We start from the raw sequence: 23,257 nt of genomic DNA, 5'->3' as shown, positions 1-23,257 counted from the left end.
GGAGCAGTTTGTCATAGAAAACAGAAAATTCTAGTTGTACATGAATGTTTAAGCATGTCTAAGATGCAGAAATCAGAGTAAACACAGGTAAGGTTAAGAGCAGAATGAACGTACCTTAACTCAGATTAATTAGGTACATAGATGTTAAGATTTTATCATAAGTCCTAAAAATCCTCAAAATTTGCCCGGATGCCTCTAAAATGGGATAAAAATTCTTGTTTAAGATCTGTTTATTATTTCTACAGATTGTCAGGTGCTGGGATTATGTTGTCACAAAATTAATGCATCAGTTGTTCCCTGTGTCCATCACTGTATACCTAGAAAATCTGAGTGTTAGTGCTTTTTACATGAATCTCACATGGATGGAGAGAGGGTGTATAAGAAGGAAAAGGTAGTAAGGTTTATAAAGTTTTAAGCTTTAGTTCTTTTTGATACTGCATGTTTTAAAATTATAAAGTCTCTATTTTGACTAATTCAGATTATTGAAAGCACCAAAACTATATAAACTTAGCACAAAAAGTAAGGAAATTTGTGTTTGGTAGATTATTTCTCTGTAACAATTTGTTCTAACAATGCTTCTTGTCAATAAATCTTACACCACTGGACAGCTTGTTTATTTCCCTTCTAAATGGTGCCACATTTGTAAGGAACATACATATGTAGGATGAGCAGCAGAGCTCAGTATGGGGGTTGCACCCATGAAAAATCTGCCTAATCCTCTCTACAAATGCCAAACAGCTTATTATGGTGTTGGTATTGACTCTTGTTTTGTCTTTGGTTCTTTTCATCGTTGAATGCAATCTCAATGCAGAGATATCGAGATGAGATTCCGTAACCAGTGGCAATCCCATATCTCCAGTCTGGGACCAAACTCTACCCTCCAAGATGACAACGCTCACCCCCACAGAGTGGAGTTTTTCAGAGACTACCTCCAGAATTTGGGAGTGGAGAGGATGAAATTGCCGCCAGCAGTCCTGACCGCAACCCCATTGAATACTTGTGGGATCAGCTTGGGCGTGCTGGTCGTTCCAGAGTGACCAACACAACCACATTGCCTGACTTGCCACAAATGCTGGTTGAAAAACGGGATGCCATCCCACAGCAGTGTGTGACCAGGCTGGTGACCAGCATGAGGACGAGTACCCAGGCTGTTGCGGGTGTATAAGGTTTTTCCACACGCTTCTGATGCTTCTGTTTGTTAGATGAATAAATTGTTGGATTGTCAATGTCTTGTTTTTTTAGACTTCAAGCTTTGTTCCAACAAAGAAATTATTCACCAAACACAAAGTTCCTTACTTTAAGTGCTAAGTTTATAAAAAAATAAAAAAAAAACTTTATTAATAATTTAATTCAAAGCTGCTACAGGCAAAGTAAAAAAAGAACAGGTGGTTCATGAAAATTCACAGGTAGGCACATTTCTTAAGTCCTTTTTGGTATCTCATGAAGATGAATAAGTTATGCTAATGTCGCTTATGAAAGGAGGGAGGAGTAGACACTGACAAAAAGAAATGCCTAGTTTCGGGGGCCTAGGACTACAGTTTGTGCCTTTTGCATCAAAACAGGTGTTGATGTTTGATAGTATCGGATCAAAGTATAAAATTTGGACATCGTGACAAACCAAGGAAGTGTCACAATCCTTTGTTGGCTTGTTGTTTAGCAGCAGTGTTTCTCCTTTTGAGGCTGCTGTCAGGTAAAGTTTTGTTCACTAAGCTCCAGACAACAGACTGTGATGGGGAATAGAAAAGAAAGGGGGCTGAAGAAGACAGGCATTAGAGGCTTGTGTTTTAGAGAGTAATAGTGAGAATACAGCAATTCAAAAGACCCATAAGATGTGGGAAAGGCCAGTTAAGAAAGACAACAGCATTTAATGGAATAGTCAGGTGGGCTGGCCAAGAGAGGCTCTGGGGGACGGAGAAGACCTGGGCAATTACTGAAAATACCCTGTGAGCCTTTCCTTCAGATCACATTGTGTGTGATAACTAGAAAGAAGGAGACGACAGGGGGACTATCTGGCTGTCAAAACATTTACACTTCACGCTAATGGTCTGCCAGCTAAAAGAGCAACAAATGATAGTTAGATTGTCTGTGTTTGTTTTCATCATCTCTCCCTCTCTTTGACTGTCACCGTTTATCACCCTCATGTAAAATGACACTGCAGACTACAAACTCATCAGGTGTAGAGAAGAAAAGTAGAATGGAGAAACACGATCCAGCATGTTCTGTTCACACTATACTGTCAGCCATAGATAGGAAAAATCTAGATGGTGTGAGCTGTAACCTCAATTAAACTCTGTTATTTCAGAGGTTGGACCCAATATTCAGTTGTTTTTAGATGTTCTTGCATATAGCTAACAAATAAAGACAGAACATAGATAAAATAGCATACTAACAGAGAGGAAGACACTGATGTATATACTGGCAGTCTACCCCAGATTAAACTAAAAAAGGTGCTTTTTCACATCTAACCACTAGAGGGCAGCCTAGCACTATTTAAATGGCATGACTTGCTGCTGAATCAGCCCGAGATCTGCCTTCCAAACACTTCCTGCTTTTGTGTGCTCAGTCCATTTTATGACTGTGACAGTTGTATGCTTATTTTTAAATGAGTGCATTTTTTTTTACCTTTTTATCATTTTCATCATCCTCTTCATCCTGCAGGCTGCTGGTGGACTGTGTGGTGTCAGAAAACGTGGGACCCTGAGAGTAGTACTGCGAGCTCCTAAAACCATCTTTCCTCAACTTGTCACATTCTGCAGGACACACAAAAAAACACAAAGAAACAAGTTAAATATAGAAAAGAAAGAATTAGATTGCACTGATCTTGTCAGTATGCCAGTCACATGAGCACCATCCCTGTTGGATGCTGCCAAACTCGGCTCACACCTCCCTTCGTCACCACCTGCTGTGACAGAGGCTGTGATGTATGTGTGCATGCCAATGTGAGATAAGAGGAGAGTATACACAAAAATGTGTGTTTGTGTGTTAAAAAAGGAGGGGGTATCAGTTTCGTTCTGTCACACACAGATGGCAAAACAGTCCCTCTTTTCCGCCCCCCTTTCCCTCTCACAGAGAGCATTCAGCACATCTTTTCTGTGATTTTGTCCCTTCAAATATCTACTATCCTTTGTCTGATCTTTAGATTTCTTATTATACTCCTGTAGTTTTACAGCTCTAACTAAACACATGGAGCCACTAATCTTACTCATGTTCAAGGATGTCTTTTAAAATTTACTCCAATATGAAGAAAATGAAACATCTCCAGAACACTGCATGATTCTGCTTGTCTTTGTTGCATGCTCAGGACATTTTCAGCATGTAATTCACAATCAAAACCCCTTATATGTGTGACGTATGTGTCCTAGCCTTGCAGCTCAGAGATGCAGCTTTTGATCCTTTAATGTGCATGTATCTGCACCGCTAATTACATCCCCTCTCTGTGGAGAGACACACTGGTGCATGTATAATACTGTCAGTTAATGGGATCCTAATGGGGTTGGCAGAGGTAGCTACTGTAACAACAGGCTGATGTGGTAGCGGTGTGGAAGAGGGGATTCAGAAAGCGTGGTGGTAATGAGTGTCATGACGGGGATTCGAGCTGGTGAGATGATTGGTGAGGGTTGATAAATAAATAAGCCTTGATGAGCTCAGGGCTGCTTGTTGCCTGGCAGAAATCAAAAGAAGAGGACCATCAAGTGGCATGAAAGAAGCCAAGTAGAAAGAATGAGAACATGAGCAACAAAAATAAAATTAAAAAAACATCACCAGGCTTTAATTAATTCACAGGGGTATGCAAAAAGTTAAATTCTAAAGTAGCAATAGAGCAAGTCAGTGCTTATTAACTATTTTACTACTTCCCCTTTTGTGTTGAAACAACCATATTTTGGTATTTCTTGTGTGACTTGCTCTTTGATTGGAATGTCATAAAAAACTCTGTATGAAAGGAAAGCTGCAGCTTTAATAAAAATAAGCTGGTGTTAAGCATGCTAACTTATTAAATCCTACAAAATGGTCTAATTTGTAGTTTTAACTTACAGCAGGAGCCTACTCTTTTATTCAGTCTTATAAAAACATTATTTTGAGCTAGTTAGCATCTTTTAGTGCTTTCATAGTTTGAACCCTTTTACCTTGAATAAATGTGTTACTTTGTTTTAATGGCATGTATTTCCACAGGCAAATCAATGACAAATTCCTGCTTTCAAGAAAAGTAATCCATTCTTTTCTAACTAATAATAAAAGAAAAGATAGTATTGACAATAATGAAATGACTCTATAACTTTCCTGGTGTGTTTCGACCTGTCAGCACGTTTTCTATTACTCATTATCTGCCTGCAAAAGCCTCAATGTTGAACACAGACTGAAACACATGTGAGTGTTTGAATGGACCAAAGACTGAGTGCACTCTGCCATCTGATTGGTTATTGATTCTGTTGTTTTGCAGAGTCAAATGCACCTTGCTATGCTTGCACTGGTAGCACTTGTCTACACGTGCATGGGAGCAGGAGCTTAGTCTGGCTTACACTCCTGATATAACCTCCTAAATCAGGCTTTGTTGTGACTACACTCAAGGGGTGTAGAGGGTGAAATTCCAAAAGCAGGTGTAATAGATATAACTGCAGAGTTCCAATTTCTTTCAGTAAAATTCATGTTCAAACACACCAAATAAAAAGTCAACTTTTGATTAAAATATCACCAATTTACCACCAATGTATATTTAATCACAGTTAGTCCGATAAAATCAGAGAGGGGTCTGAGGGTCCTCCTCCAGAAAATTTAGAAATTACAACACAGAATTCCCTGAATTATGGAGATTATTCATGCTATAATTTGTGGAAGATGATTTGAATTGTACATGGTTGGCTAGAAAACAAAGGTTGGATATTGACATGTTTTAGTCAGTGTGCCTTCTAAAATTTAGACTTCAGACTTTTAAAGATGTTTTATGGCCTTAACTTTTGTTTTCTTTTTTGCATTTTCTTTTTTTTTGATACTCTTATTTTGTCAGTTTTTTCATTTATAAAGACATACGTGAAACACCAATGCACATAAACGCAGATTTAAAAAAAAAAAAAAAAAGTCAGTGAGGCATGCTTGAGATGAAATAATAATCATACAGTCCTGGCCTTTAATTTCAAATGTGCTGTTTAAGACTATTTAAGACTTTTCATTGATCTACGGTAACCCTGTATTATAGCTGCCATATTGGTCATTGTTGACTGATATGCAGTAGCTATTAGTGCAGTTTTCATCTACTGTATCACAAAATGTTTCACATTTTCAGACATTCTGCAAAAGGACATGTGAATTTATGGATTTTTACTCTCAAAACTGTCATAGGAGTATCAGGAATCACAAGGACAGCCTGTAGCTGGCGACACTCATAAAAAAATTATTTAAAAAAACACTGCATAAGTAGAGGGATTAATGCTGTGCAGCATTATAATCATAGCCCATATCTTGGAATCTAGTAAGAGATGCATGAAAAAAGGAGGATTTTGAATTTGACAGAGAAATTCAATTTTTAACAACTTTTTCTTACTCTCTCTGTCTCTGAATAGTTCTTGTAACAACTCTGGGTGCCTACATAGCGTGTCTATCCAGAGATGCCATCACCATTCACTCAAATGTCAGCATTTCCAGTCAGTTTTTTTAAGCACTGATTTAAAATTCACATTAATAATGGGTGTCTGGAAACCCCACCATTGGGAATGAATTGCTTCGATTGTCTTTTTTTTTTCCGAAGTCAATGAATTGCATTTAATTAGCCACTTCTCATGAAATGCTGAAATTTAATCATATTTTCCTTAAAATTACATGGTTACTGGATCCCCCCCCCATTAGTCACACATGATGTAGTAAATGGAAGCTTAACCCGTAAATGGCTATAGTTTAAAATAAACATAAAGGAAACACTGACTCTTTGACTAGGATGTACTACGATGTGAAACACCGTTAACCACATTAGGCATCCTGGGAGTTTAGAAGAACGAAACTCACGTCAAGTCTTCAACTGACAGAACAGGTGCTCTCATTGGACACCTGTCACCTTTCAGTTAGGACCCCTGGGGCTGGGTGGTGATGACAGGGTGACAGGATGGTGACAAGATGAAGGGTGGGGGACTGAATAGATCCACCTCACAGGTGTTGTTTGCCTACCTAGCAACATTAATATTACAGGAAGTAGTTTATAGCAGACACAGCGATGAGGTCACACACTGGTAAAGATTAAGAAAACCTTTGGTGTGAGTGTGTGTAGGTGGGTGGGTGTGTTTTATAGCAGGTGACTAAAGCTTTACACACCGAAAGCATCAGATTACAACCTGCTGCTCCTCCTTTATCAGTCTCTCGATTATCCGCTGACACACAAGGACGGCTAAGCGTGTAAACAACCAGCCTTTACTGTAACGCACACACATAAAGGCACACACATTTTAAAGGCCTTACTCTCACCTGTCTGTCACACTGTTATCTGAGAACTGGGTGGAAAACACAACTTTCCCAGAAATTCTCACAGAAACAGGTGACAGTGTTTACTTGTGTTTGCACTTCCTGCTCTAGCAAAGTTGTAAGAGAATTACAAAGTTGTCACTCTGCTGTGACTTGACTCCTTGAGTTTGTTTGGAAACAAGGCTGTGTCAGTTTTCCTCTACTTGCTCTGGACAAACAGGATGAAGCAGATCACACTGTTGTGTTGGCTAAACTTAAGACAGATTACAGGTTTGAGCGTTTTTACAACACTGCCGTCAAATACAACTGATCTTTAAAGTGAATCTACAACACATGTAGTGTCTTAATGACGACGTTTCTCATAGTGTTGTGCTTGAGAGTGCTTGTTTTTGATGTTTTGGCAGATATTTTCAGCAATGGTTCACTGCAGATCACAATACGCACAACTTAAAAAAACTATTAAACTATTAAATGACATTTAAATTCCAGTCATCAATCAATTTATCAGCAAGTTTGGCAAAAGAAACGTGATGTAATGCAGTTTTTTTTAATTGATAAAACTTTGGGATTTAAAAATTTTAATAGATGCTGAAAATGTAGATTTTTATAAACATTGATCTAATTTATTCTGTCTAAATATATCACGCCATGTCCAAAGTCTCTTTGGTGTCTTTTTTCCTATTTGAACATTATACAGAACAAAGAATTCATCTACTTAAAGAAAATACTCTGTAGGTCAATTCTGATGAAATATTATCATTGACTTGGACACTGGCAAACATTATTTTGGTATTTACCTCGCAAGGCGGTCTTGAGGTTGACTTTGGCCTGTCGGTGGAGCTCTTCTACACATGGCGGCCTGCTGCCTGGTAGGAAGACGTTCTCCTGCTGGTGCCACGGAGCCGTGTAATGAACTGTCCACTTGCTCTCCTCATCAAGGTTCGACACCGCTGCAGAGACAAAAGTTAAGTTGTAGAGATCAGTTTGTCCGAGTCAGGTTTCCATCTAAAGTTCTGCCACCTTTAAAGCTTTCCTGGAAGACTTTTTACTCCACAAGTAGCTCATTCTGCTTTGTCTAAGACCAATCCTTTGATTCTGGAGAACAAAAATGTCATGCACAAGCAGCACTGGCTACTGGAGTGATTTGTTTGTAGTGTTTGGAGGAGGGACGAGGAAGTAGGTTTGGGTGCTTTGCATCAAGGTGTCGCTCTCCACACCAACAACATGGCATGAATCTGAAACATCCCACAGTGGGCCACACAAGTCAAAGGGAGACGGGGTACAGAGCTAAATACAGAGAAAATTAGATAGATTCAAGCTCAGAGAGTCATAAAGGCAACTGAAAGTTTAAAAAGTTAACGTTTTAACAAGTATATTTGTCCTTTGACAAAATTGGTCTGTAAAAATGCAACAATTTGAAAACACTGCATCAATATGCATTTATTTAACAGGTTTAATGTTGTTCTGCTGGATTTGAAGAAACATACCTACAGGTTAGGACATTCCACTATGATTTTTGATTGCAAGCAGAAAAAAATCCTTTCCTTTATTGTTCTGAAGCACTCATGCTCATTAGGCATTGTTAAAAACATCAACATATCAACATTATGCTGCTTTCCCTTGGTTCTTTTGGTCTCTTACAAAGTGTAAGATCCAGGAACTGAAACTCAACTCATTTCTGCAATTGTAAGCAACTCCTGATACCCGTGTGACCAACACATCTAAGGTAGAAATATCAACATCAGCAAATAAACAGACTTTGCAAAGCCAGGCTTACCAAGCGAGCGTATCCATGCTAAAGTTGGTGATCGTGGATGTAGGACTATCTCCATATCAGCATATTAGTAACTTTGTCTCTGTCCTGATCAGCACATCATGTCTGCCTGACTCAAACTGAGGGTTTGGAGGAACAGGAGGAAGGGGGACGGTTCAAGAAGAAGGCTGGGACTGTTTTTGTTTGAGTTTTCACAGGTGCAAATGAGCCGTAGTAAGATGCAAAGTGAGTGTGTTTATGTGTGAGCCGGGGGAGGACTGCAGGCCTCAGAGGTGGAGGTAGGGCAGGAGGTAGTCACTACAAATAGGTCGTTGGAGAAAGTGTGAGACAGTTTATAACTGCTTTGATATACAGATTACTTCTCCCATGCTTAAGCTTTGCTTACACTTGGCCAGGAAATGGTTGCCATGTCTGAGTGAAGCAAAGTTGAAAATAGTTTTTTATGAATTGACTTACTACGGTGCTAGCAGCTGGTCTTTGGCAGTAAGGCATATGGAGATCATGACTACTTGACTCATTGGAGGAGGCTTGCTGTATTCATTCATATCTGATTTTATTCTGGCAGAACCTTTTTTGCTGCTCCCTTTAAATCCACTGTGTTTCAGGCAAGTTAATGATTATATCTGGACAGCTGTCTTAACCTCTTCCTTGCTTTTACACTGTACACTCCACTTTACCATCTACACTTCACTTTTGGCTGTTAGGGGTACTAACCTAAGCAAGAGTAAAATTTTAAGTCCTTGTATGGTAAAATCCAAAATTTGTGTCTAATCACATTAGATATACTGGAATATGACTGCTGCAAACACTGAAAATACTGAGATCTGTGAATGACTGAATTTTGGATCTCACCTCTTTCATGGCTTGGTTTGTAAATTGGGCAGGAAAAATATACTGTGGCACCCAGCAACACCTCAGTTAAAGGATGACATACAGAGGTGTAAATTTATGACACCAGTCAGCAGGATTAAAGGATATTGATAAAAAATCAGATTTAACTGCTGAATTCAGGCCACCAACAAGAACATGACAACACAAGAGTTGGGCTTTTGTACCAAAAAATGCAAATGTTTCAAGCAACATGTCAAGGTAATCTAATGGCGCCAAATTCCTGGAGGTTGTCTTAAAATAGAAATTGTGTTTCTCTCTGTTTGTCTACTCGTGCCTTCACACATGCTGACCTGTAGCGTGCCTGTGCTGGTCACAAAAATCGATCAAATACATCACGAGGCAAAACTCCTCTGACCAGCACAAGCTTGGACCAGAGCAATGCACGAGACTGAAACACGCACAAACATGGGTCAGAGGAGGTAATGTCTGAAATATTATGGTCCAACTACTATTGTGCTTGGATCTTGCAGTGCCACAGGTTGCAAAATAACAAACTTCTGCAGGAAATCAGCAACCCTACAGCTAATATTGCTTTTATCTAATCCTATCTCAGAAAGCCCATCTCTAGATTTCTTTCTCACCCACACACTCAGCACAGGTAGCCCTCCCCCACCCTCCTCTCTGACCCTGGGGTCTGAATAGACCTCAGTAAGGCTATAGGGGACCAAGGACGTGGGGACTATGGACACAAAGCCTGTATTGTCCCTCAGCATCAGTCTCCACATCAGGCCTTTCAGAGCCACAATACCCACCAGCCCCCTCACACACAAGCTCACACATACTGGACTGTGGCGCGAAAGTCTTTCAGAAGTCTACTAATCCCTGTGTCCATGGACATCCCAGCACTACGTTAACAACTCAGACTGAGAGTAAACAAGCTACAAACTACACAAGCAAGACAAATCCAAACGCACCACACAGAAATCCCTGTTAAATGCATCTATATGCTTACACATGCACAAAAGATAAGCTGCTTTGATCGATAACTGTGATCAAGTTTTATTGACAGTGCTAATCCTGAACTGGGTCCCCAAACAGTCACCAGCCAATACAGCATTGACTTTTCACGCATGATACAACTTCCTGTTTCGTTAGGGTCAGTTTAGGCTTGGGTCAGGTCAAGTGAGATGAAAAAACTGTCAGGTCATGGAGAGGTAACGAAGACAAAAAACATATTGATTGTTTACAAATTAGGGTAAAAACTTCATTGGCTGCCTTATTTTTCATATTTTAAATAAAAAATGTTGGGGTATCCAAAGCTCAATCAGACAACTTAAAGTTCAATTTTCTGAATTAAACAAGAACAGTTAGAAACAGTTTGTTTAATAGCAGCAACTAACCCCTGGACTGCAGAGGGGTTTAAATGCCTCAACCATGCATGTGCAAGATGGCAAGTTAAAAGCTGAGTAAGACAACCCCTAGCTAATGATTAATATCAGCACATCAGTCCAGACTGCAATGCATGCAAACACACACCAACACATCCTATAAATACACCTGAGATAAGCAGCCTGCTTTGTTGTCTTTGTTAAATATCCTTACATGCATACACATGCACTGATTGAACATAATGGCCTTGGATCACTTACTAATCCTACTACAATCTGCTCAGTGCACACACCTGTTTTGTTTCACTAAATATCAAGCTCAAATCTGCTGATTTGACTCTTGAGTAACACAAAAAGACCTCTTAAGTTGTTTCTAGAAAGCATAACAAAGGCATACTATTTCTGAGCTCTCAGTAAAAGTGCTTCCAACTGCAACATCAACAAAAGTTGTCGGGTCATTTAGTGCTATTAGTTGTCGGCTCTGTGAAGTCTTGTCCCTGTGGTAACCTGGTAACAGGGGGCAACAGAGGGTTGTCTCCAGGCTTAGCGGGGGCAGAAGGAGAAGAAATATGCCCACAGGACAGTAAGGGTTATAATTAAATTATAAACAAATCATTAACACTGGTATGTGTATAAATTAGAAGTAGGAAAACCTAAATAATGCAATGATTTATTGTTAAAAATCATGGGAATAAATGGAAAGCTGCTGGACATTGAGACACTTGCATGGAAATTAAATTCCAGTTAAAATGATGCAAAACAGTGCAAATTCCTCAAAGTGGCTTCCAATGGTTCCACTATTTTGATGAGGTTTGAATTATATCTCTAGCAGACTACAGTTGTCACAATGCCAGAACTTCAAACGCTGATATGGTACCAGCAAAAATAAAATAATAATACCTATTTGTAACAAAAAGCAGGCATTGACACCCAGTTTTGAGTGTTTTCTGTTGTTACTGCTGTTTTTGAAAACTACAAATTGCAAGAAAATCCTGCAATATGTTTGATACAGTACAATCTCTGTTTTCTGGTAAAGTTATGACTAAAGATTTGTAGATTTTTCTTTAAGCTTCAGCACATTTCAAACCAACTGATCACTAAAATAACTAAACTAATAGATTGTATTGTTTTACAATATGTACTATCAAAAAGTACTATTGTATCAACAACCAGAGAAAAGATGTAGGGGTATCTTACCCTTCCTCTTGAAGTATTTAATCACCGATTTTAATGAGGTCCCAATAAACACCATTATTCCGCTTTTTGTGAAAGTGTCTCTTTAAAAAAAAGGTGCTCTAATAAGGCACAAAAATACAGAAAAATCCAAGGAACGAGGCAGAAGACAGGATGAGGGAGTGCTGCCGTCAGCTCTCCTCTGCTCACATCCTCACTCCACTTTGAGAGCGTCTACTACGCTTACAATAAGCCTCTACCCCTATCTCTCTCTCTCTCTCTCCCTCTAAACACACAGTCCGACACTCCCCCCTCAGGCAGTCCAGTCCTCCGAGACACACACACAAACAGCAGGAGGGGTGTAGGACCGGCCCCTCTGCTCCTCTGTGCTTTGGTTACCAAGGAGTTCTGGCTGCCTCTCCCTTTATTTCACATCATCATACGGTGTCTTTCTCCTTCTCTTTCTTCCTTTACTCTGTGGGACTCAGAAAATAACCGAAAGTTAAACATACTTTACTAGAACGAACAAGCCTGCTCTTCCTATTTTGTATTCCCAGTTTATTTAACCACTTTTCCTATTTCCCCGCCACCCCTCACTTCCTTCTGTACTCTGCTCTCGCTAAAGAAAATCAGCAGCTTTTCACCGCCATGACAGACTCATCACGGGAATATTTATGCATCTAATTAAACTATCAGTCACCCCGACAGGAGACGCTTGTGCAATCTAAAAACATGTTGAGCTTCTTTTTCTCGGGAGGATTTGGCTTCCACCTGAATGTAAAATGTAGTACCAGCAGGAAACGTCAAAACCAAACAATAAAGCACGGACATTTATTCCATTTGATCTCATTTTAAAGCATTTTATGGTTATACAAAAGACAACACACTGGAAAGGAATCAACTAATTATGTATTTGTTTTATGGCCACATAATAAAAATACTTTCAAATGATTATTTTTGCTATATAAATCTTCTGTTATCTCTCTAGATGTTATTCTATCAACTCTTTTTCCTTGTCAGCTCCTTCACAGCCTGCTGTGTGTGCACATGGCCGCTGAATCTGTGCCACATGAATATAGATCACATACAATCCTCCTATTGTCCGATCCCCTCACAATCAACTACACGCACACTGACGCTCAAACACACACTCATTACAGCAGGGTGACCCCTCCTCCTGCAAGCGTATTCCTTTTCAACCCAAATGGCTGAAGAGGGGAGGGAAGGTGTGTGTGTGTGTGTGTGTGTGTGTGTGTGTGTGCATGTGAGTAAGGGGGGGGAGGCAGGCAAGGGGGCTGCAACAGGAGCTTGAATGGGACTGCAAATGATCCTTGAATTTGTGGGTAAAAGGTTTCCCCTCCCTCCCTCACTCCACTCCCACTAGACCTTGGTCATCTGAACCCCTGGGTCTGACTCTGAGTGCTAAACACAACAGATTGTATTTTTCTATGTGCCTATTTCTCTAATGATTCTGAACAAGCCTTTGTTAAAAATGTGCTGATGGTTTTAATTATGTCTCTTGTCCCTGAGTTATCAACTCTAAATTTGTCTCTGCAGATGATATGTTCTTCATTAGAGCTATCTTTAAACTTTCAAAAATAATAAAAGTATTTGTTAAAACAGCTGCCACTCACAGGCTTTCCCACAACAAAAAAAATATATTTGGTAGACTTTAAAAGAAATAAATCAGGACATGAAGTGTTCATCAGTGTCAATTTTGGCAGCATTTTAAACTCATTCTTACTCTCAGCCTCTAGATAAATGTATTTTATTTGTAATCACATTTTTGTCATTTTGAACATTTAAAGTTTTTGTAAAAAAAAAAAGCTCAAAATGGTTTAGTCCAGGTTTAGTTAATAAAAAGTCCATTTTTGTCAAGGTATTTATTTTCTTTGAACTCGTTTAATCTGCCAAATTAAAATCAGTATAAATGCAAAACACTCAAATAAATGTACTTTTGATACTTTAATAGATTAAAGAATTGAAAATACTGACATACCTTATATGCACAGTGGATTAATATCATGGATTTTAGATGTCCAACAGTCCAGAACTAACATTTTAGTTTAGTTTTAGTCTCCTTGATGAAAACTAAACTTATCAAACAACAAAGTTTTTGCGAAAAAAAGTTCATTTTTTAGCTTGTTAGTCTACTCTATCATGGGAAAAAAGCGATTTACAGACAATTTCAACAGTCTTGCTGCAGACCATACATCTCTGACTGCCACTCTCATTGTAGTGCCCCAATTTGCCTGTACAACTTTTTAAATTGTAGATTAAAAATTCGACTTCATTAGTAAACAAAGTCTGGCAGGTACATTCATGAAAGGACCAGAGGTGTAATCTGGGATTAAAATACGCATAGACCTGTTTTAGAGGCAGTTACACTAACGATGGCTCACTTTAGCTGTTAGCTTTAGCTCAATCTAACATAGCTACACTAGCTACGGAATCAAGTTTACTACACAGACTAATGTAGCTAAGTTAGCTTTAGGAACATGAGCTTTAGCAAACATAGCTACAGCTAACGTAGCTATGTAGATAACGTACCTATGTAGTTTGCATAGCAGCTTTGTGTTTTCATGAAGGCGAAGCTTTTATATTTTAAGTAGACTGTTTCTTTGGCTTTTATTAAATGTTTTGTAATCAGATGTTGTAGATCAGGTTTTTAACTGTAACCATAACCCAGGTCCCTATGATTTTTTTTATGATTTATTTCTATTTAATTAGTGAACATTTTATTCATTTTACACAAACAGGACACCCTTTTTATGGTTAAATTAGTGAAAAGGTTAAAAAATTGAATTAAAAAAAAAATACGGAGAAAATGGAATTGGGAAAAAAATAAAACGTAACTTGGAAAAAAAAATAAAACAGATTTTATTGGGCCCTACCATAACCTTAAACAGAAAATAAATCTGATTTTATTTTGAACGTTTTATGGTATATTTCCATTCTGAAAGAGATGGCGAGTCATCACATGAATAGCCTGTAAGACTGGCCAACAGATATGAATGCCAGAACCCTCCAAACATTTTCAGCCATACCTTTAGTCGACGAAATTAACACAGGTGTTTATAAAAAGTGGCAATTTAACCAGAAGATTTAAATAACAGGTAGAATAGATTACTTTATTGGTCAACCTATCTAAAGCTTAATCAAAATACACATCAAAGTCTATCAAGGCTATATGCCTCCATCAAAGTAAAAGCTCCACCCCCACCCCCACCCGGTCAATATTTCCTGCTGCATTAAATATCATCTCATGAAGACTTTCTATGGAAATTTCATAGAAAAAGTTTAGGTATAGTCAGAGTGAAAAGCTCATCTGCGTAGAATCACGCAGCTCACTCTGAAAGATCGCACTCTCAAAGGTTAAAAAAACTCAACCTTATACCAGACAAAATCTCTGAAATATTAAGAAGTTAAATCAACTTTTGGTCCCACAGAATTAATGACATGAAGAAAACTGTAGATTTACTAAGGATATATGTGCATTATTTTCTGCCATTCTTAGACTCAGTTTTTTGATAAACGGTAGAAAAAGCAACAAGAAACAACAGTACTAACTGTAACCACTTGTCAGGAAACACATCAGATTTAAGTTTTTGCTCCAAGAGTTAACTGCTTCTCATTAGAGTATTTAAATCTCTGTCAGCAGCCTCTGTTTGGCTTGTGTCTCAAACTGTCTGGCACGCGTACAGTATTAGGATCATTTATGCAGACATGAGCCCGAGCAGCATCGCTCATTAAAGGGCCTATTGTTCTCAGGACACTGTCAACACACACACATGCATGCACACACGCAGTGACAGACAGCTCAACAGCTCTATCCGCTTGTAATCTAGGCCACCTCGAGGATTAAAGTTATCCATTCAGCCATACGTCCATATATTCGTCCACTTATTTCCAGTGCAGGAAGAAAACCCCCCACCCTGACCCCAGCCCAAACAATATCAATCTTTCATCTGTTTACACTCAGCAGCATATGAAGGAAGCTTGAAGTGGATGACACTCTGAGCTCTGAGGAGGATCGTATTCAACAGCATTAATCATCTGGGATTATCATAAACACAACTTTTATTGGCCTTTGGTTATGCAATTAGTAAATCTTTATACTTAAGTAAGGGTTAACAGAGATGAAGATACTTTTAGCACTGTAGAGGGTACAGCTTCATTTCTTAAGTGAAAGAAGACAATGAAATTTCATGCACACTCCCTTTAAATAATGCGACTTGATAAAAACATAAATGCTAGGTCAATAAGTACCAGATCTAAATGGAAAAATTGACCTGCTTAATACAGTTGTTTACAACTGGAAATTATCCATTTCAATGAATACTGCTGTGTTATACAAATTGTGTCCCAGGAAGTAGGAAGTGTAAGAAAAGCAGCGCTCTGCTCTAGCCAAACAGTGTTGAAAATGTTCAAATATGAGCTAATGAGAACCACTACAATTATTTTCTATTAATCCAAAATAAAAAAATGAATGGTGCATTTTCAAAGTAGCATTAAGTAATCATCACGATGAATTCTCTGTTAGTTTCTAAACCAACTGCTTCTTTTGAATATATAATACTGAGTTGTAATTATCTACCTTGGGCAGAAATTTCTAGCCATTTTTATTATCTAAACAGTTGATTAAAGTAACAAATCATATATGCGTTCAACACTAATTAAAATGCTCATTAGTATCACTATCAGGCATGGCAATGATTGTCTGTTCATGTAGAGCAACCAGCGGCACAAGAAGAGGTTATGACCCTCAGAAAAGAAAGAGATATGAGGATCAGATCTGTGAATAATTAACAAGTCTTGTTGCACCTGACGTGATTAAGCCTCAAGGGTGAAAGAGGCAGGGTGATAATAAAGGAGAGAGATAGATGCTTTTCCTCCTGTCACTGCTCTTCTTCTTTCTTTATCTCCCCTGCTGTGATTTTACACCCTAAAACTGTCTATCCTCTACCTTTTATTTTGTTTCTTATCCCAGACAGCTGAAAATAAGAGCAACTCCCACTAGCACCTCTATGGTTCAATGCAGTAGTCTATCAAACATCCGTTCAAATTCCCAAAGTGCCTGAACACACACAAAAAAACACACAAATTTTTTCTCTTTATCTGACAGGTTTCAGCTTTCCATTTTCTAATTGGACTTAAAACGGTAAAGCTAAGCCGACCTCTAAAACCCCTCAACTCTATCTAATGTCCTCTCTCTTCTTCTCCTATCTTTATTTTAGAAATGCACCCTTTCATGACAGCTAATGTAATCTAGCCTGTATTGATTTTACTCTCTTGTCTTGTATCGTCTGGTTAAGACGCTGACCTTGCACGAGTCTCATTAGAAGGTGAAAAACCTGTGAGGTGAAGATAAGGAGAATGTGAGGAGTGGGAAAAACAGGGCAAAGTGTTTGTAACACACGTGAGCAACACTTTGCATCTGCATGTGCAGCATTATAAAGTGTTAAAAATAGAAAAGCTGTTAGTGAATCACTACAGTGAACATGCATGGGTAAGGACAGGATTGTCCCTGGGAGGCCACTTGTTAAAAATTAAGCTGCTAAGCAAAAGCCCTAGTTGGCAAAGCAACATGTTTTGTATCACTTTAACCCCTTTGTTGTAGATTTAAGAAATAAATATTTAAAAACCAGCTAACCTAAACTAACCCAAAGACAGTGAGTTTAAAGCAATCAGTCACAGCAAAAAAACAGGAAAAAAAATTGGATTAATAGTGCCCGATAATTCAACCAGTTCTTTTTTTTTTAGTTACACAAATGACTAAAACCATTACCATACTGGAAATATTTGTCATTCATGCCTGCAAAAATGTCTCAATGATGAAACTTGTGTCACACAAACAGGAAATGCACCAAGAACTACAAGCACATGCAGTACATGCTATACCTCCCTTTATCCTGCCTTCTATCTTTTTCTATGAATGAAAATCTATTATTTATAGCATGTATGGCTACATACTCTCGCTCTAATCCCTTACCCCGCTTCCTCTCATCCTTACATCTCTGTGAATGAAAGCATGGCACTGAGGGGTGAATGAGAACCAGATCACTTTGGTCTTCTTCTCTGAAATGTGCAGGAAGGCATGAATAATCCATCAGCAAGGAGTGGGAAAGGGGACCCATAGCATGATGGAGATTGAAAGGTTGACGACGACATATTTTACTGTATTTAAATGACTCTATTTTCATCTAAAGGTGTTCTAAACACATATTTAGTGTTAGCATATCAAAACATAAGTCTGTTTTATCAGTAAATGAAACAAGGTTGATACTACTAGGCTGCCCCCCCCTCCCAGTTGTGATTCGTTGATGCTGTGAGTATATATGTGTTGGATCAGTAGCATACGTGATAAAGTCTTGGCAAACAGTTACCTCAATTTGCAGCTGAAAAGTGTGCCAAACTATTATTGGGTTCTGATGTTAAAATTATTTATTTGTGCTACTTTTTAACCCATATCACCACATTTAACCCCCATTTTACCCAGTTCTCCATGCCACATTTAACCAATTTTTGCAGCTTTTCTACCATTTTTGCCACTTCTCTTCTGACGCTTTTGACTGATTGTTTTCCTCCTTCACAGATTTTTTTGCAGCCTTTTGCCCATTTGTGCCATTTATTGCCACTTGTTTTTGCCATTTTTAACCCATTTTTGCTGCTTTCCCCCCTTTTTAATATGTTTTTGCTGCTTGTCTACCATTTTTTACACTTCTTATTTGACACTTTCAACCCATTTTTTGTTGTCTTTCACACACTTTTAATACTTGTTGCCCATTTTTGCCAATTGTGGCCCGTTTTTTGTCACTTGTCACCTATTTTTGCCAGTTCTTTCTGCCACTTTACACCCATTTCTGCTGCTTTTCTACCATTTTTGCCCTTTCACGTTTGCCACTTTCAACCCAATTTTTTGTGATCTTTAACAAAGTTGGCCTATTTTGGCCATTTGTTGCCTAACAAATTCTTGCCAATAATTCCTGCTACTTCAACCCATTTCCACCTATTTTTGTCTCTTATCACTATTATTCAATTCTTTTTCATTTAAGTTGTCTCTGTTTCTTACACTTCATGTTCAGACATACTGATATTTGTGCAAATCATTGCTTAGCAATAATGTTCAGCATGTTTTTTCAATGTTTTTAGTTCAGTGTGCCCATCCACATTGTTACCATCACCAGTAAAAAGGTAATTCTGTAACTTTACAATGGATGAAGACTTTAGTAATCACCATCAACCCCAGTTTGGTTGGGCTCCGTAAAAGCCTCTTTTTTATACCCTCTTATGGACAACCTTGATCTGTAGCAATAACATGAAACATGAAATTGAATGTTTGATGATTCTTGATAAACTCTGAGTAAAACTTATGAAAAAGCAACACTGATAAGAAAAAAGTTACTCTCTTCAGTGCTCAGTTAAGCAAAGTTAAACTTCAAACTCACTCCTGAACAAACACAACTCTCTCTCTCTCTCAATCACACACAAACACATAAGCCAAGGTGACGGGGAGGTGAGGCTGAGTAAACAAGTTGTGGTCACAGTTTTTCTGGCTCTAATGACTTTAGCATGGGCTGAAGTTCCCGCGCATCACACAAACACACAATGATGCAGTCCAATAGACGGCACTGCTTACTGAATGACCTTTCTCTGACACCAAACCCCTCTCTGTCTCTCTCTGTCTTTCCTGTCTCTGTCTCTCTCTTGTCTGTCTTCTCTTGCACTTGTAAGTTCAGCAGACAGAGGTTACTGGGTAACGCCAATCCTCCTTCCTCCCTCCCCCCATCACTCTTGCGGTGTTTTCCGTCTGACCTACTCCATTGAAGCAGCTGGCATTCCTCCACATACACACACATATGCAGACATACATACACACATATAGCTTTGCATCAACATAAACAATCTCACCATCTTATAACCCTTAATTAATCCCTGGCTACCCTTACAATTGTAAATATATGAAAGCGAGCGTTGTTAATTGTGAGCCTTTTTTGATCCATTGCAGCTGCTGAAGACAAAAAGTTCCTTGATGTTCACCATCAAAAAGTCAATGAGTGTATTTGCATGATTACATCCCGAGTATGGCAGGGTTTGAGAGCTAGGCTGAAGGGGTGAATGTACTTCAATCTACTGAAGTGTCTCCAAACATGTCAGTGTGGTGAAAGGATTTTTGTGTCTATGTGGTTGGGATTTAACAAGGTATGACACTTCACCTGCCACTTTAGCAAACAGTAGAGTGATTTTGATTAAAAACATGCTAAGTGTGTCTGAGAGCATTTTTACAACCAAATCAGAAAATGTCACCAGCCACTTACAGGGAGTTTTATGTAGGATAAGGTTTTGAAAAAAAACCCCGCTGCATGTTGTGTCTGTGTGAACGCTGTCTTCTTCTTCTTCTCAATGAAAGGCAGCAGGGCCTCCCTCTATAGGCTGCTGCTCCTTTGTGATCCATGAGAAAAAACCTCCAAGTCCTGCCTACAAAACTACACCCTGACCATGCACAGACCACTAACAGAATCAGACTCTTTTCTTTGTGTTTTTTTCTCACCGGCCAATGTCTGTGCATGTTAAAGCCTTGGTGTGGCGATACATGTGTATTTTTGTTTTCTGTTTAAACACCATGAAGATGTTCTCGCACAATTAAATGTGAAAGAATGGGAGAAGTATCTTTGAAAAAGGGAAGCACAATACTAATGTTGGAGATGGTATCAAAAGCAAAACTTTGCACAAAGACTGTCAAAAAAAAGGGCAAGAAGAAAGAGATAGAGAGCCGAGTTTGCATAGATAAAATGTTTGAAAAGACTCCTTGATGTGGTAGGAACTGATTTCTTTTTTCTTTTTCTTTCGCTGAGTAGCGATGCAAGGCAGGATAGCAGCGAAAAGGCAGCATTTAGGGGGACAAAGGAAACAAAAGAGAGGAGATAAAGGCAGCAGGGAGGGGAAAGTTTTGGGTGGAGGGCATGGAAGCACATGGAGCAAGAAGCTAGATGAAGTGTGAATAAAAACATCCATAGGTAGAGACTCAATGAAAACAGATATTACACACACAAACAAACACAAAGGCCCAGCATGCTTGGCGGTCATGCCTAATTTTCTCTCCCTTGGCGTCTGACCCAGGCTCTCCTTTCCAGCCCCTTTGAAATTCAAGCCAGGATAAAAGAGAAAGAGAGATCAGATAGAGGATGTATGTACCTCTGTTGGAGCATGTGCGCAGACAAGACTGAAAGAGACTAGTATGTTAGGAAAAACTGTTTTTTGTCAGTGAAAAACAAGAAAATCATAGCAATGCAATAACATGGAGCACAAACTGACAAGGAGACGTGTAACCATTAAATAACTCTTTTCCATACATTCATTTAACAAGCAAACTTTATAGCCCAATGTTAGCTTCAGCATAATAAAAGGCGTGTCCCTCTGAAAACGTACACGCCTGTTGAGCAGGGAGTTAAAACGCTGTTATTTTACGAGCAGGCTGATTTGTACGCCTAAGCTTTTTGGTGCCTTCAGGGAGGGTGGCAGTTTTGTTGCTAACTTGAAGCGTTTTTATGTCCCCGTCAAGATGGATTTGTAGCCAACCGTCCGTTTCCCCCCTGGCAACAGTGGATTAAATCTAAAGCAATCTATCCCCACTGGGGCGGCCTGTCACCCATCCTGAAGTGGGCAGGACAATGATGTGAATGTAAAAGAGGATGGGGAAATGGAAAGTTTTTACTAAGCAGGGTAGAATTAGTGCTAGAAGAGGGTATGTATTTTCTATTAAGTAATCAGCATGTTTAAGGCCCACTTTGGACATGGTAATACAGATAACAATGGCAATCAGTAGGTCAGCCACTGTAGTCTGACTGAAATGGAAGATAGTTTGGCTATTCAAGATACTGACACACTAAAATTGAAAAAAACCCAACAACTTATTTTTACAATTTTAACTCCCAGATATCTTTGTTTTGATAAGAAGGACAACTCAGCAGATAATTTAACTCCAGTAAAATCACTATGAACATGAACACTAAATAAATTTTACCCTTAAAGCATCTCCTCCACACATGATTTGTGGCTATAAATATTTCTTTAGTAGCAGTTATTAGTAAGCTTATTACTGTTGCTCATATTTGACAGTCTGGCTGTTCTGGGAACCCTCCTGCCCTTCCACAAGCCTACATGGAAAGTATATGTTCCAACTCTTCCCATGCCAATTAGGGAAACATAAGGCAGAGAGAGAAGCAGCAAAGACCAACAGCAGAGCAGGCATCAATAACAACAGAATGACATTGATTAAGTCAGAAGCAGAATGAAGGAGGAGCTGGGGTGGAGGAAGGTTGCATTTCCGTGGAAGCGTTACAGCGCCACTTACAGGCTTCAGCATTTTCAGTGGTTCCGTGCTTATGCGGACACTTCCTGAAACGATCCCGCCTTTACAGAAAACTTTTTCAAAACGAAACAGAAATATATCGTTTTCGTTTCCGTGTGGACAAGGCCTAAATAAGGCAGCATGAGAACAATTAGCCATTCGCGTGCTTAAGGCAAATCCGCTGTCTGTCAGCTGAGGGCTTGCGTGAGATCAGCTGATCTCAATTATGGCAGCACTTGACTCCTAAAACAATGCTATATGCTTAAGTCAACTATGTGACTTAAGTGGGTGAAGTAAAAAAAAAAAAAAGTCAGCAACTTTCAGAATCTACATTAGATAAAAAAGACCATCTGCTGTACTTTAAAAAAGATCTTAACCCAAAACTTTTAAAATGTGCAAAGCTTTTATCAAATAGAGAACTTCAGCAAAAAGTTTTTGACATTTTCACTGAAATTGATCAGAAACACTTTCATGTACACCGCTAAAATGGCCATACAGAGCCCAAACCATCTCTTAATGTGGTCTAGAGATGGGACGTCCTAAAACTGTGCTTAAGATCTGCGTCAGCGCTATCAGATGCCTCACTCCTCTGTTTACCAAGACGTTGTCTTAGTTTTTCTTTTTCGAATAATCTGACTGACCCTTCATGTTATTACTAGGGACCAGCTCAGCAGCATGGAGGCCTGACTGTAAAAATGTAAGTCATTGAGGGTTGACCTTAGCTAAAAATCAATTCAGCAGTTTTCTTACCATTAAATTATTCACTAAAGGGACCCTTGTTCTAAATTCTGACTATGCAGCAGTAACACATGTATGACATGCTATGATAAAATAATTTCCCTGTGGAAATCTGCACTCTGTCAGTGATAGTGTAGCATGAAGACAGACCCCTAGCTGCCCTCAGATTACATTAAGAGCCATTACCATCCAGTCAAACTGTCTCTGCTCTTATTGACTCCTGGCCCTTCTCACTCTTTAGTAGACTCTCTGAGGACCTGCAGCATCAATAACCACAGTGCCTAAGTGTGCCTAACTGTTCCAGTGTGTACTAACAGTGTACAGCATGCTTTTGTATTGAGCTGTGTGAACATATTATTGTTCATGTGTGGATGTGTGCCTGCAGCAGTTTTATACAATCTATAAACAACAGACCTAATCACACATCACAGTCTGAATACCTTCTAGGAAAACAGCATGACCATGCTGCATCTCTGACCTTTTGTGTCATTGTTTGTGTTACTGACACATACATGCACATTTAGGTTATAAGATAAAACACCTGAATGTGCCTGTAGT

At 38.9% G+C, this 23,257-nt stretch overlaps 1 protein-coding gene across 12 annotated transcripts in view; it reads right to left on the bottom strand.

Annotated features, from left to right (window-relative positions):
• The window catches only part of nhsl1b (NHS-like 1b), a 133,394-nt gene that overhangs the window by 17,583 nt on the left and 92,554 nt on the right, over nt 1–23,257 (bottom strand). For 9 of the 12 annotated variants that reach the window (XM_041805157.1, XM_041805159.1, XM_041805158.1 and 6 more), the window contains exons 2-3: nt 7,242–7,394; nt 2,623–2,750 (exon numbers count right to left, since the gene is read on the bottom strand). In XM_041805157.1, coding sequence (XP_041661091.1) covers nt 2,623–2,750; nt 7,242–7,394 — 281 coding nt within the window. Of the gene's footprint in view, nt 1–2,622; nt 2,751–7,241; nt 7,395–11,634; nt 11,726–23,257 lie in introns of those variants that run through there. The other 3 variants (XM_041805165.1, XM_041805166.1, XM_041805170.1) reach the window with 1 other exon arrangement.

This window comes from Cheilinus undulatus, linkage group 14 (assembly GCF_018320785.1).
Source record: "Cheilinus undulatus linkage group 14, ASM1832078v1, whole genome shotgun sequence".
Classification (NCBI taxonomy): Eukaryota; Metazoa; Chordata; class Actinopteri; order Labriformes; family Labridae; genus Cheilinus; species Cheilinus undulatus.
This window is presented reverse-complemented; position numbering and strand designations above follow the sequence as displayed.